The sequence below is a fragment of the Bos javanicus genome, chromosome 24 (genome assembly GCF_032452875.1).
Source record: "Bos javanicus breed banteng chromosome 24, ARS-OSU_banteng_1.0, whole genome shotgun sequence".
NCBI lineage: Eukaryota > Metazoa > Chordata > Mammalia > Artiodactyla > Bovidae > Bos > Bos javanicus.
Genome location: NC_083891.1, coordinates 25,844,242 through 25,863,499, shown reverse-complemented (window position 1 = coordinate 25,863,499; position 19,258 = coordinate 25,844,242). Strand labels below are relative to the sequence as shown.

Sequence of the window (19,258 nt, the reverse complement as noted above, 5' to 3'; positions counted from 1 at the left end):
TTTCAGAGAGACCCCTGGTTTCCATAAGAGTTATTTGGCGTGGTCTCTTTGATTTTTATGCTAATACAACTTCCTATTTTCAGAATTAAAAACTTCTACAATAGAGTTGGATAACTCTCTCTTGTCACCTACAAAAATCCTCTTAAAACTTTCTTCAAAAACTTTACATTTAAAAAAACATTTAATCAAAAGATCAAAGTTATGTAATAACATTGAGAAACTCCTTAAGAGGGTAAGGAGTTCCCTACTGGCTTCAATATTAGCACAGACATTAAAAATAATATGATCCATTTTAACTGTTGAATGAGTGAATGCATGAATGATAACTACACAGATTTAGATTTATGAGAGTGATATTTTACTTTTTTCTTATTTGGTAGAAACTAAAACTGAATTTCTTCTATTACATTGTCATTTACTGCTGAAAATACTAGAGCTGTAATTATTCCACTTACCTAGGAAAATAATTCCTATTTCCAACATTTCTCAAAAGATAACAGGATAACTCACATTCAACAATTTTCAAGAAAGACAGTTATTAAATTGTACTTTTGATTTCCTCTCTGTAATATTTTCACCTGCGCTCTCTTTGCAGATTCACTCAGATTGCGCTGCAAACCAGCAAGTTACATACCGCATCTCTGGAGTAGGAATCGATCAGCCACCTTATGGAATCTTTGTTATTAATCAAAAAACTGGTGAAATTAATATAACATCCATAGTTGATCGAGAGGTCACCCCTTTTTTCATTGTAAGTGCATGAATATGTATGTTCAGGCCTATATTACTTTTGAAATATCTTAAGTTCAGATCATATTTATTTGATTTCAAGAGTCTCAATATTGGGCATTTTTGGTTGTCTCTTATTTCATGAGCATCCAATGCCCTGACAGAAACAGAAGATTGAGAGACAGAGGAGTGTTTGCTTAACAGCCTTAGCAAAAGCGCTAACCTCTCGTCAGCTCCCATGTCAAGCTAGATGTTTGTCAAGAAGGGCAAGTGCCTAACTTACTTCTTTATCTTTAATTCAGTTGAGAATATCAGTTCCTCTTAACTCCAATGCCAAATGATGATTTCTGGAACTCCAGATGGAGCCTTTCCTGAGTGAACGTACTTGATGATAAATTCATATTGCTCGACTCCCCTGAGCTCAGAATGTGCCTTGGAGAAACTTTAACTCACTTTTAATGAATTTCACTCTATTCTTTACAGTCGCTGTGACAAAACTTCAAACTCTCAACCTCATTTCCACTTTATGCAGCTGACCTGATGACCCGCTTCATTAAAAAGTCCCATAATTAATTCTCTCTCCTCCAGTTCAGAAATGTTCTGAATTAAATCCAAAAAAAGGATCGATTTTCTGCTTTTTCCCAATGACTTATCACAAGAGCTAGCTATTTTCCCATAATTACCTGTCCAAGAACCTTAATCAATCTACTTTGTTTTTTCATCACTCTTCTGACTGCTCCATTGGCTGCTAATCAATTTCCATCTATCACTAGAGTCAACACTTGTTAATATTTGAAAAACAAAAATAGCGAAATTTTAATATCTTTCTTTGATCTTGTAACTTCTCCAATTCAAACCCTATAATTTCCCAAAATGTCTTCAAATAGTAATCTATGCTTGCAGGTTTTCACTCGTACTGCTTGTCTGTATGCCTCAAACTACTTTAATTCCTTAGTTTTCTATTCCATATCGGTATTCCTGCCTTGTCTCCCACAATGTTTCCCTGAAAATTCTAAATCAACATGCCAGCCTATTAGCTTCTCTTGAAACACATGCATTTTTATATGAAATACAGTAAGTTCCCTGGGTTTCCCACATAGCGCTAGTGGTAAAGAACCACCTGCCACTGCAGGAGATGTAAGAGAGGCAGATTCGATCCCTGGGTCAGGAAGATCCCCTGGCGGAGGGCATGGCAACCCAACTCCAGTATTCTTGCCTGGATAATCCCATGGACAGAGGAGCCCAGTGGGCTATAGTCCATAGGGTCACAAAGAGTTGGACACGACTGAAGTGACTGAGCATGCACACATGCACAGTAAGTTCCCTACATACCAACGAGTTTCGTTCTGGGAGTGCATTAAGTCCTGCAAAGTTAGCCTAGGTACCCAACTAATACAATTGGCTATACAGTACTGTACTGGAATAGATTTATAATACATTTGCATCTTTGAAAGTTTGCAACTTGAAGGTTCATATGTAGGGGACTTACTGTATATCACATAGGCAAAATAGTACACATAACACTCATGTAACACCCAGTAAGTGAAGCTGGTGTGCTGCAGTCCATGGGGTCGCAAAGAGTCGGACATGACTGAACGAATGAACAACAAAAACAAGTAATAATATAAACACCCACATAGCTACCACTTAGCCCATGAATGCTATATTTCTTTGAAGCCCCTGTGTGACTCTCCTTTGTCATATTCTCAAACCCCATAACCCCTATTCCTAATTCCAAGCAATGAGTTTTTGCCACTTCACTTCCTTCCTCACATGAATCCTTTTTCTTGGAACACCCTGTCAATTGTCTGCTTCACCTGTTGAAATTTTCTTTGAAGATCTCTCAATCATTACATCCCCCCATGAAGTCATAGCTATTTTGTTCTTCCTTTATATAACTTATCATGTGACCTTTTCTCGAATGGGATTTTGACTTTGTGTTTGCCTCCCCTTGTAAGTACTGCTTGTGCCGACCTTTGAGTTGGAAATCATATGTCTCACTGTTCTTTTAGTTTCCCACAATACCTAAGCATAATGCTCAGAGAAAGCGAGAACTCAATAATTATGGGTTGCATCATGTAATTATTCCTCTTTTCTCTCCTAGATCTATTGCCGGGCTCTGAATTCACTGGGCCAAGATTTAGAGAAACCTCTTGAGCTTAGAGTCAGGGTTTTGGATATAAATGACAACCCTCCAGTATTTTCTATGTCTACTTTTGTAGGAGAAATAGAAGAAAATTCTAACGCAAGTAAGTAGTCTACTTTATTAAGTAAACAAGACTATTGGGTTTCCAGATCATTCTTAACAGTCAGGCATCTGGAGGTTAAACTCTGTCAAGATACTACATCACAAATGTGAAAGATAAGTTTGGAGAAGCATGTAGAACAGGAAGGCATGAGGAAGGTTCCATAATGGCTTTCCCTTCAACCATGGAAGCAGCTCCAACTGTCATACACAAGAAGCAACGCTAAAGAAATGGGAGGAACTTGCTCACACACCACCTCTGTAGTAGATTCCTAAGGAAAAATCCCAAAAGTATTTTGCACAGTGATGACAGAGGCACTGGGAAGAGAATTTAGCCTCCCAGCCTGACTACTTTGAGGGCTTCTGTGGTGGCTCAAACGGAAAAGAATCTGCCTGCAATGCAGGAGACCTGGGTTCAACCCCAGGGTAGGGAAGATCCCCTGGAGAAGGGAATGGCTACCCATTCCAGTATTCTTGGCTGGAAAATTCCATAGACAGAGGAGCCTAGCAGGCTACAGTTCATGGGGTTGCAAAGAGTCAGATATGACTGAGTGACTAACACACACACACACACTGACTAGTACTTAAAGGGGAATCTCATCCACTTCTATTCATGTTGCTTTTTAAAAAAATTTTAACTACTTTAACTCACAGAAATCACCTCTAGACAATCTATTTGGTGTTCATAATCTTCAAGAGCTTTTTTTGACAGCAAAGAAATACAAAACGCCTACAATGCGGGAGACCGGGGTTTGATCCCTGGGTTGGGAAGATCCCCTGGGGAAGGGAAGGGCTCCCCACTCCAGTATTCTTGCCTGGAGAATTTCATGGACAGAGGAGCCTATAGTCCATGGGGTCGCAAAGAGTCAGACATGACTAACTTTCACTAAATACAAAACAAGCATTTCCCCCTTCATATATATGATTTAATAAATATACGTTTCATTTGCTTTTTATTCAAATCACCGGTTTTATGTATTTGAAATGTATTTTAAATCTAATCCTGTTTGGTCCTCCATGTGGATTTAAAGGTGACCATCTCAAGGGATGCCAGTGGAAGGGCACCAGAAAATCTAGAAACTAGATCCAGTATTTACTCTCAAGAGCTTTCACAATCTAAACGTGTAATTACTTCCTTGTGGATTACTGTTAAAGCAATATTTTAACTGCCAAATATTCAATCACTTGTGCAGATAGTGTATTAACTGCTTAGCTTACCACTGAAGATTGTCCTAAATATATCTAAAAACAGCAGAGATACTGTCTCATTTAAATTCAAAACTTAAACTTACCATAGTACTTTTAATTTTTAAGCAGTATGCTGCTGCTGCTGCTAAGTCGCTTTAGTTGTGTCCAACACTGTGCGACCCCAGACACGGCAGCACACCAGGCTCCCCCGTCCCTGGGATTCTCCAGGCAAGAACACTGGAGTGGGTTGCCATTTCCTTCTCCAATGCATGAAAGCAAAAAGCGAAAGTGAAGTCATTCATTCGAGTCCGACCCTCAGCGACCCCATGGACTGCAGCCCACCAGGCTCCTGCGTCCATAGGATTTTACAGGCAGGAGTACTGGAGAGGGGTGCCACTGCCTTCTCCTTTAAGCAGTATAATTTCTTGTAAACTCAAATAATTCTTACATTTTAATTTTTATTTGTTAAAATATTATACCTATATTTTAAACTTTTAAAAATACTACTATAAGAAGGTTTGCTATAAAAATTTCACGAAATGTGAGTAAAAATGAAATAAAATGCATTCTTTGCTCTCCTTTGTACTATTCTTCAGAGGCAAATAGAATCACTAGTTACTTAGGTACATACTTTCTATAATCATGTAAATATATATAAACATATTTCCAAAGAAGAAACAAATGTGACCATATTTTACATACTAATCTACAGTGTGAATTTTTAAATATATTTTGAACACATTTTCATATTAGGAAATACAAGTTTCATCATTTAAGAGTTTCATGAGATTTTATTGTATGAATGCACCATAATTAATGAAATAATTGCCTCTGAAAACACTTAAAAATGCTGAAATAAATACACACAGAGATTGAGAAAGAGAGAGAGACAGGAGCTGATAGTTTATGTCTAAAGACAAGGCCAATTGTGCTTGAAACAGAGTTGAGTATAGAAAAGTCTAGTTTATGAACGCTTGCAGCTTTTCACATTCTCCAGCATCCTTCATCAAAACTACCAATAAGATTACTGGAAAAGGTGAAGAACAGGTGCAGAATGTAATTACATATGCATCTCTTTAAACCTGTTAGATACCTTGCACTTTCCTAGAGACCACGCAAAATAGAATAATAAAATATATTTATTGAATGTGTATTATTCAGTAGGAACTTCACATAATTTTATTTCATATAACTATTTCTTTCATGAACTCAGTGAGGACAATCCACTTGCATCCCCATTTATAGATGTGGAAACTGAGGCCAAGATCACATAGCTAGAAAGTGCTGTAGTTGGGAGAGTCGGTCTGTCCTTATATCACATTGTTTCACCATAGAAGCCTTTAAAAAATAATTATACTAGAATAAGAAATGTAAAAGCAGAAGAAAATATTTCCTTGTTTTTTAAATACCAGTAATGTCTAAAGTTCCTGGCAAAATGTGATCTTTTCATCAAGACAAAGGTATAGAAAAGGAGCTAAGATATTGATATGTTGAAAAAATAGAAAGGGGAAATGGTGGAGTTCCCATTACATGGACTAACTAACCATAACACTTTTTTGGGAAAGCAGTATACTATATTACAACAAAAATGCAAATTGTCCATTTGCAATCAATTTTTCTTGATTTCTAGATACACTGGTGATGGTACTCAATGCTACTGATGCAGATGAACCAAATAATTTGAACTCAAAAATAGCCTTCAAGATCATAAGACAAGAACCTTCAGATTCACCGATGTTTATTATCAACAGATACACTGGAGAAATTCGAACAATGAATAATTTTCTAGACAGAGAGGTATTTTTTTTTTTTTTCTTTTCAGTGGGTTGTAGTCTCAATGGAACTGATTCTAAAAGCAAGAGTTCTAAGAAAAAGAAAGGAAAAAGAAAACAATAGTTTAAAATTTTGATTACATAACCTTTTCACATAATGGGAACAACATAAGAAATATCTGTGAGATGAAGAAAATAATTCCTCAAATAGATTTTATACTTATTTCTCATTTAATTTACTGAATTTGTCTCAATTTGAAAACTACATTCTAAAAGTACACCTACACAAGGCAGATGTAAAAGCTCTATTTTTTCTAAGTATGTTCTACAGTGAAATAAATTTAAGAAACAATTGCTGTAATGTCCCCCATCTTGGTGAGTCACAATGCAGGTGAACACAATAGAAGCCCCAAGAATTTTTACAGATTAAGAAACTTGCTTATCTTTCTTTTTTGTTTTGTTTGCTTATCTTTCTTTAATCCAGCCTATCATAGGCTCATTTGACAAGAGAACTCTTTTTTCCCTTTTCTCTTCCTATATCTCACATACTGACAGCCCACTGATTACTTTGGGAAATGACTCATAGAATCAGAATAATGGAGAGGAATTTAGTAACATCCAGACCAGTCTATTCACTTACAAATTAAAAAATAATTACTGATTGTTACCAAATTAGAATCAGCATCACATGGTTTCTATAATACCATGTGGTCCCTTGATTTAATTTTAAAATAGCAACTTTTCATTATTTTTTTAATATTGATAGAATATAACTGATGTGCATAATTTCAGGGTTATAAATAAGGAAATTTTATTTTATACTTGATATTTAATTAAATATTAAGTACTATAGCTATTTTAAAATGACCATCTCCCTGCTAATAATTCAGGATTTAGGATAAATCAGATTATTTTAGTGCTCTATAATAACCCAAATGCCATCAGTTTCCAGGTTATCACTGTGTCCTTTATTACTTGTTTGAAAATTACCATCAGAAGAAATTGACTATTTAGCTGTTTTTTCCCTCTCAAACTTTCTTAAGGAGCCCAGTGGGATACCTTTAACATGAAAAGAGTTGTAATGGTGAAGAACTCTAAACAATAAAGGAACTGTGCAGTCACTGGCAAACCACTAGAGCACATATAATAAATTATTTTACTATAATTTTAGTCTATATTGGAGTATAGTTAATTAACAATGTTGCATTTGTTTTAGCAACATTTGTACAGCAAAGTGATTCAGCTATACACATACATGTATCTATTCTTTTTCAAATTCTTTCCCATTTAAATTGCTACATGATATTGAGCAGAGTTCCCTGTGCTACAAAATGGGTCCTTGTTGGTTATCTATTTTAAATATAGGAGTTTGTACAAGTCAATCCAAGACTCACAATCTATCCTTCCCCAACCTACCCTTCCTTCCTGGTAACCACAAGTTTGTTCTCTAAGTCTGTGAGCCTGTTTCACCTTTGTAAATATGTTCATTTGCATCATTTTTTTTTTTTTAGATTCCACATACAAGCAATATCATAGTCTTTCTCTGTCTGACTTACTTCACTTAGTATGATCATCTCCAATTTCATCCATGTTGCTGAAAAGGCATTATTTCTTTCTTTTTAATGGCTGAGTAATATTCCATTGTACGTATGTACCACATCTTTTTTACCCATTCATTTGTCAATGGACATTTAGGTTGCTTCCATGTCTTGGTCATTGTAAACAGCACTGCAATGAACACTGGGGTGCATGCATCCTTTCAAACCATGTTTTTCTCCAGATACATGCCCAGGAGTGGGAATGCTGATTATACAGCAGCTCTATTTTTAGTTTCTTAAGGAACTTCCATATTTTTTTCATAGTGACTGCAGCAATTTACATTCCTAGCAACAATGTAGGAGGGTTCCCTTTTCTCTATACCCTCTCCAGCATTTACTGTGTGTAGATTTTTTGATGATAGCCATTCTGGCTGGTGTGAGGTAATATCTCAATGTAATTTTGATTTGCATCTTTCTAATTTTTAGTGATGCTAAGCATCTTTTCATGTACTTTTGGCCATCTGATGTCTTCCTTGAATATATGTCTACTTAGATCTTCTGCCCATTTTTTGATTGGGTTGTTTGTTTTTTCATATATAGAGCTACATGGGCTGTTTGTAAATTTTGGAAACTAATCCCTTGTTGATCAAATCATTTTCTCCCAGTCTCTGGGTTGTCTTTTCATTTTGTTTATGGTTTCCTTAGCTGTGCAAAAGCTTTTGAATTTATTTAGGTTTCACTTGTGTATTTTTTTATTTTTTTTTATGGAAGGATAATTGCTTTACAGAATTTTGTTGTTTTCTGTCAAACTTCAATATGAATCAGCCATAGGTATACATATATCCCCTCCCTTTTGAACCTCCCTCCCATCTCCCTCCCCATCCCACCCCTCTAGATTGATGACAGAGCCCCTGTTTGAGTTTCCTGAGCCATACAGTAAATTCCTGTTGGCTATCTGTTTTACATATGGTAATGTAAGTTTCCACATTACTCTTTCCATACATCTCACCTTCTCCTCCCCTCTCCCCGCGTCCATAAGTCTGTTCTCTATGTCTGTTTCTCCATTGCTGTCCTGTTATTTTTGTTTTTATTTCCATTACTATATGAGATGGCTCAGAAAAAAATATTGCTGAAATTTATATGAAAGACTGTTCTGCCTACGTTTTCTTCTAAAAGTTTTATAATATCCAGTCTTACATTTAAATAATCTATTTTGTGTATGATGTTATTTTTGTGTATGATGTTAAAGAATGTTCTAGTTTCATTTTTTACATGTAGCTGTTCAGTTTTCTCAGCACTGAACACCTCTTAATATTGAAGAGACTGTCTTTCCTCCATTGTAAAGTCTTGCTTCTTTTGTTGTAGATTAACTGATCATAGGCACATGGATTTACTTCTGGGTTTCTATCTGGTTCCATTGATCTATGTTTCTATTTTTGTATCAGTTACATACTGTTTTGATGACTGTACCTTTGTAGTATGGTCTGAAGTCAGGGAGTCTAATTTTCCTAGCCCCAATTTTGTCAAGAGAGCATTGGCTTTTCAGGATCTTTTGTGTCTCCATACAACTTTTAAGATTTTTTGTTCTTGTTTTGTGAAAAACACCATTGGTGATTTCGTAGGAATTGCATTGAATTTGTAGATTCCCTTGGGTAGTGCAGTCATTTTGACAATACTGATTCTTCCAATTCAGGAACATGGTATATTCTTCCATCTGTTTGTGTCATCTTTGATTTCTTTCATCAGCACCTTATAGTTTTCAGAGTACAGGTCTTTCGTCTCCTTAGGTAGGTTTATCCCCAGGTATTTTATTCTTTTTGATGTGATGAGAAATAAAATTATTTAATTTCTCTCTCTGAGCCTTCATTGTGAGAGCATAGATTTCATTGTGAGAGCAACAGATTTCTGTGTATTAATTTTGTATGCTGCAACTTTACCAAATACATTGATGAGCTCTAGCTTTCTGGTGGCATCTTTGGGATTTTCTATATATAGTATCATGTCATCTGCAAATAGTGACAGTTTTACTTTTTCTTCCCCAATTTGGATTCAGTTTATTTCATTTTCTCTGATTGTTGTGGCTAGGACTTCCAAAACTATGCTGAGTAAAGGTGGCAAGAGTAGATATCCTTGTCTTGTTCCTTTGTTCCTGATCTTAGAGGAAATATTTTCTAGCTTTTCACCACTGAGTAGGATTTTAGTTGTAGTTTTATCATATTTGGCCTTTATTATGTTGAGGTATGTTCCTTCTATGCTCACTTTATGAAGAGTTTTATCATAAATGGGTGTTGAATTTTGTCAAAAGCTTTTCTTTTGATGATGATGACAATGAAGATGATCATATGTTTTTATTCTTCAATTTGTTGATGTGAAGTATCACACTAATTGATTTGCAGGTACTGAAAAATCTTTGCATCCCTGGGATAAATCCCTCTTGATCATGGGGTATAATCCTCTTAATGTATTGTTGGATTTGGATTGCTAGTATTTTGTTGAGGATTTTCATGTCCATTTTAATCAGTGATATGGGCCTATAATTTTCTTTTTTGTGGTATCTTTGTCTGGTTTTTGTAAGAGGGTGATGGTGGCCTCATAGAATAAGTTTGGGAATATTCCTTCCCCTGCAATTTTTTGGAATAGTTTCAAAAGAATAGGTGTTAACTCTTCTCTAAATGTTTGATAGAATTCACTGGCAAAGCCATCTGATCCTAGACTTTTATTTGTTGGGAGTTTTAAAATCACAGTTTCAATTTTAGTACTTGTGACTAGTCTGTTTATATTTTCTGTTCCTTTCTGGTTCAGTCTTGGGAGATTGTACCTTTCTAAGAACTTGTCCATTTATTCCAGGTTGTCCATTTTTTGGTGTACAGTTGCTTGTAGTACTTTCTCATGATTTCTGTGGTATCCATTGTTACTTCACTTTTTTTCATATCTAATCTTATTAATTTGAGGCCTCTCCCTTTTTTTCAGAGCAGATATTCTTAACCTGGGATTTGTGGAGAGCCCTCAAGACATCTCTAACTATGAATCCTCTAAAAGTATATGAACTTTGAGTGAGGATGCACACATATATATATCTAGAAAAGGCTTCATGGCTTTTACCAGCTTCTAAAAATTTAAGCACCATCAAATAGAATCAAGAAAACAGATCATCACTAACTGTACTGCCACATCCTGGCACTCCCCAGAAATGCAAACATTTGCTATCTCTTTATTCTACTTGCACATTCAGGGGCTAATAATTTAGGTACAGAATTTTCATTCTATAAATTCCTGGTAAACAATCTCTCCCCTCCTGACAATTTTGGTCTGCTTCGTCCTTTATATTATTTTTCAGCATATAATAAGGAATGAGGGCTTTTAAATATTTTATCTTCTTTTAAATAATGCTGTATAGACATTGTTGGGAATAGAAGTGGCAACTTCATATAAATTGATGTGAGATTTGTGAATTTTCAACATTCTGTGTTACCTCTATCTTCATCATAGATTTATGCAAATGTTGAGCCAACATTTTAAAAGATCTTTGTACAGGACAAAATAAGAACTGTCTACATCAACTGTGATATTGTTTGTTGTGTCTTTTTAGCAATATGGCCAGTACTCTCTAGCTGTAAGAGGCTCAGACCGAGATGGTGGGGCAGATGGTATGTCAGCAGAGTGTGAATGCAACATTAAAATCCTCGATGTCAATGATAACATTCCATACATGGAACTGCCAACAGTAAGTAATAGTCCTTGAATTTTTTTAAAGTATTTATTTATTTGGCTGCACCTGGTCTTAGTTGCAGCATGTGGGATCTAATTCCCTGACCATGGATTGAACCTGGGCCCCCTGCATTAGAAGCTTTCAGTCTTAGCTACTGGACCAACAGGGAAGTCCCAGAGTTTGGGGTGTGTGTGTGTGTGTGTGTGTGGCACCATACAGCATGTGGGATCTTAGCTCCCCAGCCAGGGATCAAACCCCTACCCTCTGCCCTGGAAGACGGAGTCTCAGCCACTGGACCACCAGCAAAGTCCAGTCCTTGAATTTAATAACTTTAGTTTCCTTACCTTCTAAAATTTGCTCTAACAATTCTCTTTACAGATGTAGTTATTTTTAAGTCATAAGACAAAGGTACACACATATTTCATCTCGTGTTTGTTTATATAATACATATGAAAAAAACCCTTATTTGAACAATGAAAAGTCAGACCACAAACATGGATCCCTTTTCTGTATCATGAATAACTATAAACATTCTATATAAAACTAGTATAATTCTCTTTCTCACATAGTTTGTGCTAAAATATTTTTACTTCTTGTTTCAGCAATCCATAAGCATTGAAGAAAATTCTCTGAATTCAAATTTGCTCCAGATTAGAGTAATAGATTTGGATGAGGAGTTCTCAGCTAACTGGATGGCAGTCATTTTCTTCATCTCCGGAAATGAGGGGAATTGGTTTGAAATAGAAATGAATGAAAGAACAAATGTGGGAACTTTAAAGGTTGTTAAGGTATGGTACCCTATTATATTATATCTTATCTAATAGTTTGTTTTCTTAGCTTTTTTTCAAAGTGGTAATCTTAAAATGATGTTGACACTTCACAAACTTGAATGGGTAAAATAAAAATTACTGTGTTTTAGGGTTATATATGATATAGAGCCTTTTATAGAGAGTTTTTCTGCTTATATCATTTCATAAAAATAGGCACTGAAGTTTTTACTTGGAACTCTTTCCTATCAATACAGTATTCCCTCATGGATCATATAAAGGGAAAGCATTTTTAAACATGAATCTTGTTTTATGCTTGCAACAATAATTGATTAATCCTTTCAGTTTGAAGAATTTTATTTTTAAGCAGATTCAACATGGCCTAAAAAAAGGTATCCCTGTCAATACTATACATCAATTATTATTCACTAACAATATTCATCATATGAATTAAAAGTTGTTAGTTTATCAGAGTTTTTTTACAAAATTAAAATTAGACTACAGTCCATGGAATTCTCCGGGCCAGAATACTGGAGTGGGTAGCCATGCCCTCCTTCCTTCAGGGGATCTTCCCAACCCATGGATGGAACCCATATCTCCCACATTGTGGGTGGATTCTTTACCAGCCTAGCCACCAGCAAAGCCCAAGATTACTGGAGTGGGTAGCCTATCCCTTCTCCAACAGATCTTTCCAACCCAGGAATCAAACCAGGGTCTCCTGCATTGCAGGCAGATTCTTTACCAGCTGAGCTACAAGGGAAGCCCACATTACAAATAAATATACTGAGGTTCAGAGAGAGTTTGTAACCTGCTCAGTTCTCATCTCTAGTAAGCGGGACAACTGACATTCAAACCTCGGCTTCTCTAGCTATTAAGTTTACATTCTTTTTTCCACTATCCTATCTAGAATTCCACACTGGGAAAATGAGTCCTAATCTATTACACCCCAAACTATGATGTTAGTTTAGAAAATTGATTTATCTATCTGGCCTCAATATCTCTATCTGTAAAATGGGATTAATGTTGATTTTTCTCCCAGATGTGTGTGACATCATGTATCAATTTTTTGTTAGGATTATATGCATGTAATAAGTGCATAGCGCTTCCCTGGTAGCTCAGTCAGTAAAGAATTTGTCTGCAGTGCAGGAGACTCACGTTCGATCCCTAGGTCAGGCAGATCCCCCTGGAGAAGGAAATGGCAATCTACTCCAGTGTTTTTGCCTGGAAAATCCTATGGAGAGAGGAGCCTGGTGGGCTACCTTCCATGGGGTCACAAGAGTTGAACATGACTTAGTGACTGCTGCTGCTGCTGCTACTGCTAAGTCGCTTCAGTTGTGTCCAACTCTGTGCGACCCCATAGACGGCAGCCTACCAAGCTCCCCCGTCCGCCACAATAAGTTCATATGATGTGTATATACACATAATTTTATAACCATTCTTGGAGTTGCAAGTAGAGATAATATTAGAGCAAAGACTGAAAATTTTAGCTAACTGGAGCGCTCAATGTGTGAATTGATGGTCATCTAATCTACTCTTGTGAAAATTTAGAAAAATGTAGTTGGTATTTATATGCATACTGCATAGTTGTGGATTATATGAGTAGTGGATTTTGACATCATCTTTCATAATGAAAATGACTATAATTTTATAATGTAAAATGAATTTTTTCCTGGATATATTGAATAAACTATGGATTTCATTATTTACATATTATATTCTATTATTTGATTTATTGAAAGAAATCACATATACAAAATAAAATTTCTTGTAAATAGTTCTTTATGGATAAAATCAGTCAAATGATTGAGACTAGATATATTTGGCCCATTCTTTGTAATAAATAGGGCTATTTTCTGAGAAACGTGAAATGATAGCAACTAACATAAGCTGTCTTTGCACTACAAAATCAATGGATTTGACCATCTGTATTATTTTAAATTTTTTAATTTGGTGGACAGTTAGAACTCACACATTTTTAACTTTTTCAACAAAGGATCTAAGACTACTGGATTCTTTTTCTTACTGTATTTTCATGTGTTTGTATTGAATTGAACATAAAGTAAGAATAGATTGTGTATTTATATGTATTTATATTTTATTAAAGAAAAAGATATAAGAAGTTCTTTTGCCTCTAATCAAAGAATTTCTCTTTCCTCTAGAATGCTTTTTCTGCTTCTAGTAAAACCATTTCACTCTGTATTTTCTAGCCCCTAGATTTTGAAGCTATGAATAATCTGCAACTTAGTCTCGGTGTTAGAAATAAAGCTGAATTTCATCAATCAATTATGTCTCAATATAAACTCACAGCAACTGCAATCTCTGTGACTGTGTTAAACGTAGTTGAAGGCTCAGTGTTCCGTCCAGGTTCAAAGACATTTGTAGTAAATAGTAATATGGGACAAAACTATAAAATAGGAGAGTATGTAGCTTGGGATCTCGACACAAATCGGCCTTCAACAACTGTTAGGTAAGATTGATTTTTTCCAACTAATTTTCACCACATATTGAACTGTATCTGAATTAAAATAGTTTTCACTATTTCTGAAATTCAATCATATAACATACAAACTGGTGAACTGTTACTTAATTTAGAGTGTTTAAGAAAGTATAAAAATCTGTGAAAAATGTAAGATGGAAAGTGTGAAGGTTTAAAATGTGAAAATTATTGTATCTTGAAAGTTTGACACTCCTGTGTTTATATATTTTATTGATCAGTTAGCTGATTTCCACATATCATGGTATTCCCCTTGGAAGATTTGATGGATTGATTTTCCCATTGCAAATCCACCCACTGAAATCAATTAGATTTAGCTAACTCATATCAGTTACTTTCCTACTTTAATTAGCACTTAATATTGGTCAACAATAACCTTGATATGAAAAAGTTGGTTACATTAAGGAAAAGGTCATGCTTTGTAGTTTTTTTTAAACTCTACATATCCAAATGTTTCTACTTGATCATGAAAAATCACTGTATTATATGTGCACATGTATTTTGAAAAGTGCCTGTAGTCAAGAACAATGGTGGGGTGGAAAGACCTCACAAATGAGTTTTAAAAGTTTTTGCTCTGTAGTCAACTCACTCCATACGAGTATTATAGCTCTTACCACACTGTGCCATTCCTTTTTTTTTTTTTTTTAATGTTATCGGAATATAGTTGCTTAAGGCTTCCCAGGTGGCTCAGTGGTAAAGAATCCAGTTGCCAATGCAGGAGAAGCTAAGAGATGTGGGTTCAATCCTTGGGTCGGGAAGATCCCCTGGAGGAGGGCATGGCAACCCATATTCTTGCTCCAGTGGAGAATTCCATGGACAGAGGAGCCTGGTAGGCTTCAGTCCATGGGGTCATAAAGAGCTGGACACGACTGAGCGATTGAGCAGGAGCTGGAGCATGTTGCTTTCGAGTGTTGTGTTAGCTTCTACTATACAGCAAAGTGATTCAGCTAAACATATACATATATCCCTCCATTTCTGGTTTCCTCCTCACAGGTGACCACAGACTACTGCCTAGAGTTTCCTGAGCTATACAGTAGCTTCTCATTAGTTACCTATTTTATACATGGTATCAATAGAGTATATATGTCAGTTCCAATCTCCTAATTCATCACACCCCTCCTTCCACCTTGGTATCCATACATCTGTTGTCTATATCTGTCTCTATTTCTGCTTTATAAATAAGGTCATCTACACGAATTGTCTTCAGATTCCACATACAGGCATTACTATCTACGGTCTTTGCACCACCATTGCTAATAAGCTCTCCTGTACTCCACAGATGTGAGTTCACTGAGGGAAGACCACACCCCTACCTCTGACTCCTTTCCAAGTTCTATTCCCCATGATTAGCACAATGCCCGACACAGAGAGTTCTCTGACCAATGTATGTCTAACAAACATATAAATGGAAGGAAAACTTCAAAGTCAAGGATGAGGAGAGGAAGAGAATAGAGAATAGGATAGAGGTGCAAGACAAGGATGGAGTTTGGAATCCACAAGAAATCCTGTAAATGCACTGTGTATATGGGGAGGGGTTGGAAATAGGAAAGGGATGAAAGCCAAGGTCTGAAGAAATAACTTCTTTGGTAAGAGAAAAGTTTAGAGTTAGCAGCAGTCCAGGAAGTCCCAGTATCTGGGTTGTCCAGGACAGTTCTGATGCTACCAAAATCAAATGAAAATGAGGCTGCAAGTATCAAGGGATTATTCAGACATCCAAGTGGGTGTAATAGACATTCCATCACAAGTGGTTGCTTAATTCTTTTTCTTAAATTTAAATCTCCCTCCATTTCTGAATGTCCTCAGACAAAGTTTCTAATGATTGAAAATTATATCCAGGGGTTACATCTACTGGCAGGAAACATGTTTTAAAATCAAAACCATCACCTCACACCAGTTAGAATGGCCATCATCAAAAAATCTACAAACAATAAATGCTAGAGAGGGTATAGAGAGAAGGGAACCCTCCTACATTCCCTCCTGTTGGTGGGAATGTAAACTGATACAGCCATGATGGAGAACAGTATGGAGATTTCTTTTTTTAAAAATCTAGGAATAAAGCTACCATTTGACCCAGCAATCCCACTACTGGGCACATACCCTGAAAAAACCATAATTCAAAAAGACACATGTACCCTAACATTCACTGCAGCACCATTTACAATAACTAGGGCATGGAAGATGTCCACTGACAGACGAATGGATAAAATGTGATACACATATACAATGGAATATTACTCAGCTATAAAAAGGAATGACTGAGTCAGTTCTAGTGAGGTGGATGAACCTAGAGCTTATTATACAGAGTGAAGTCAGAAAGGGAAAAACAAATATTGTATAGTAATGCAAATCTATGGAATCTAGAAAAATGGTACTGATGAGCCTATCTGCAGGCAGGAGTAGAGATACAGGCATAGAAAACAGACTTGTGGTCACAGCAGGGGAAGGAGAGGGTGGGACGAATTGAGAGAGAAGCATTGAAACATATGCATTACCATATGTAAAACAGACAGCTAGTGGGAGGTTGCTGTATAACACAGGGAGCTCTGGGAAAGCCTAGAGGGGTGGGATGGGATGTGGGGGGTGGAAGGGAAGTCTAAGAGGGAAGGAACACATGTATACTTAGGGCTGATTCACGTTGGATGGCAGCAGAAACCAACACAACATTGTAAAGCAATTATCCTTAAAAAAAAAATCAAAATCAATCTCTCTCTCTCTACATAACTAACATTAATTTGTACCACTGTCTTTCAAAAACAGATACGTAATGGGAAGAAATCCAACTGACTTGCTCGCTATTGACTCAAAAACAGCCATAATTACTTTGAGAAATAAAGTTACTATGGAACAATACAAAATACTTGGGGGAAAATACCAAGGAACAATTCTATCTATAGATGGTAAGAAATCAACTTCTTCTTTTCCCTTCTCATGGAATTTATGTATACAGTTATATCATATATACATGGAATTTGTATATACATATACATTCAGAAACTAAAATTTTAATTATTGTATTTTGAAGTACCCTTTTTCCAACAAAAATTATCATACTGGGCATTATAGAATCAAATCCTGAATGATACAAGATACATTATAATTTATGGTTAGGACCGTGAGCTTTGGAATGAAACTGGATTGGTATACTGTACTATCACTTACTAGCTACAGATTTTAGAGAAGTTATTTAACCCATTTATCCCTCAGATTTTTCTTCCATAAAGTGGGACAGTAACATTATGGATTTAGAAGTACTTACGGAGTTATTAAGTGCTTCCCTGGTGGCTCAGACAGTAAAGAATCTGCCTGCAATGTGGGAGACCTGGGTTCAATCCCAGGGTGGGGAAGATCCCCTGGAGAAGGGCATGGCAACCCACTCCAGTACTCTTGCCAGGAGAATTCCATGGACAGAGGAGCCCAGTGAGCTATACAGTCCATGGGGTTGCAAAGAGTCAGACATGACTGAGCAACTAACACTTTCACTTTCAAGGAGTTATTACAGTAAAGCACTAGACAAGTGCTGACTTTCAGTAAATGTTAGTTCCTATTAATGTTGGTAATTGAAAATTTTTAATGATACTGTAAAATTATTTTCAAATAGACACAAAGCTAAGCTAGCTTAACTTTATATGATCCTTAGTTAATGTACAACTTCATGTAAACAATTTGGAATTAGCAAGTTTATTACTTTTCAAGACCAACAGCTTTAAAGTAGGTTAGATCACTAGGAGGAAAGTTCCTCAAAGCTGATTCTAAGCAATATTTGCTGCTTCAGCTTCTCTTTCTTCTTCTGTCTCTTTCTTCTCTTTTTCTTTCAATTGTCTTAAAATGGGATTGACAATTTCCACTTGCTTCACAGATTAAAAAGAAATAAAGGAGCATTTCTTTAAAAGCATTCATTAATTCAGAATTTGTACCAAATTATGCTGGTCTTTTCCACAATCAGTCAAAATAAATGTAGGTTTTATAACGTGTATTACAAATAGAAATGTTTATTCCATCCACAGATAAAGCTTATTTCAGTGCTGAAATTGTCTTAAGCAATTGCTAGTTTACTCCTTTTCTTACACCCAACATCAAGCTTAACTGGACACATGAAGGAGAAATTGAAACTTAAGCTTACTAAAACTGTAGGTTTATGGCAAGTAGGGAACATTACCTTTGTCATTAAAAAATACAGTTTTCTGGGATAAACATTGGATCTGATGATAATAATAAAAATAACAAAAACAGTAACAATAGAATTGTTGTACTCTGATACAACAATAACAATAGAATCAGCTTAGCTTGACTGAAATGACATGGACTTTGACTTCAGATAGATTAGGATGTGGGCTTCTCAGGCGGTGCAGTGGTCAAGAATCTGCTTGCCAACGCAGGAGACTCAAGAGATGTGGGTTCAATTGCTGGGTCAGGAAGACCCCCTGGAGTAGACAGTGGCAACCTGCTCCAGAATTCTTGCCTAGAAAATTCCATGGACAGAGCCTGGTGGGCTACAGTCCATGGGGTTGCGAAGAATCAGACACAACTATGCATAACACATGCACACATACACACAGACTAGGGTGTAAGCCTATCTCTAGTACCGGCTTTCAGGAATACCTTTATTCATTTACTCAGAAACTATGTATTGAATTCTAACCAAACGTTAGCCATTGTGCCAGATTCTAGAATGACAATGATGAACAAAGTCTGACAACAAAACTTACATCTAAAAAATAGAGATAATACAGCTCATGGGGTTGCAAGAGTCTGACACAACTTAGCAACTGAACAATAATAATAGTAACTTGCTGAAACCAACAGCAAGTGTGGAGCC

General features: G+C 36.1%; 1 protein-coding gene across 1 annotated transcript in view; it reads left to right on the top strand.

Moving 5' to 3' along the window:
- Positions 1–19,258, top strand: part of DSG1 (desmoglein 1) — a 43,751-nt gene that overhangs the window by 10,380 nt on the left and 14,113 nt on the right. The window contains exons 4-10 of the mRNA XM_061399676.1: positions 596–751; positions 2,834–2,978; positions 5,793–5,959; positions 11,062–11,196; positions 11,784–11,969; positions 14,156–14,415; positions 17,200–17,339. Coding sequence (XP_061255660.1) covers positions 596–751; positions 2,834–2,978; positions 5,793–5,959; positions 11,062–11,196; positions 11,784–11,969; positions 14,156–14,415; positions 17,200–17,339 — 1,189 coding nt within the window. The remainder of the gene's footprint in view (positions 1–595; positions 752–2,833; positions 2,979–5,792; positions 5,960–11,061; positions 11,197–11,783; positions 11,970–14,155; positions 14,416–17,199; positions 17,340–19,258) is intronic.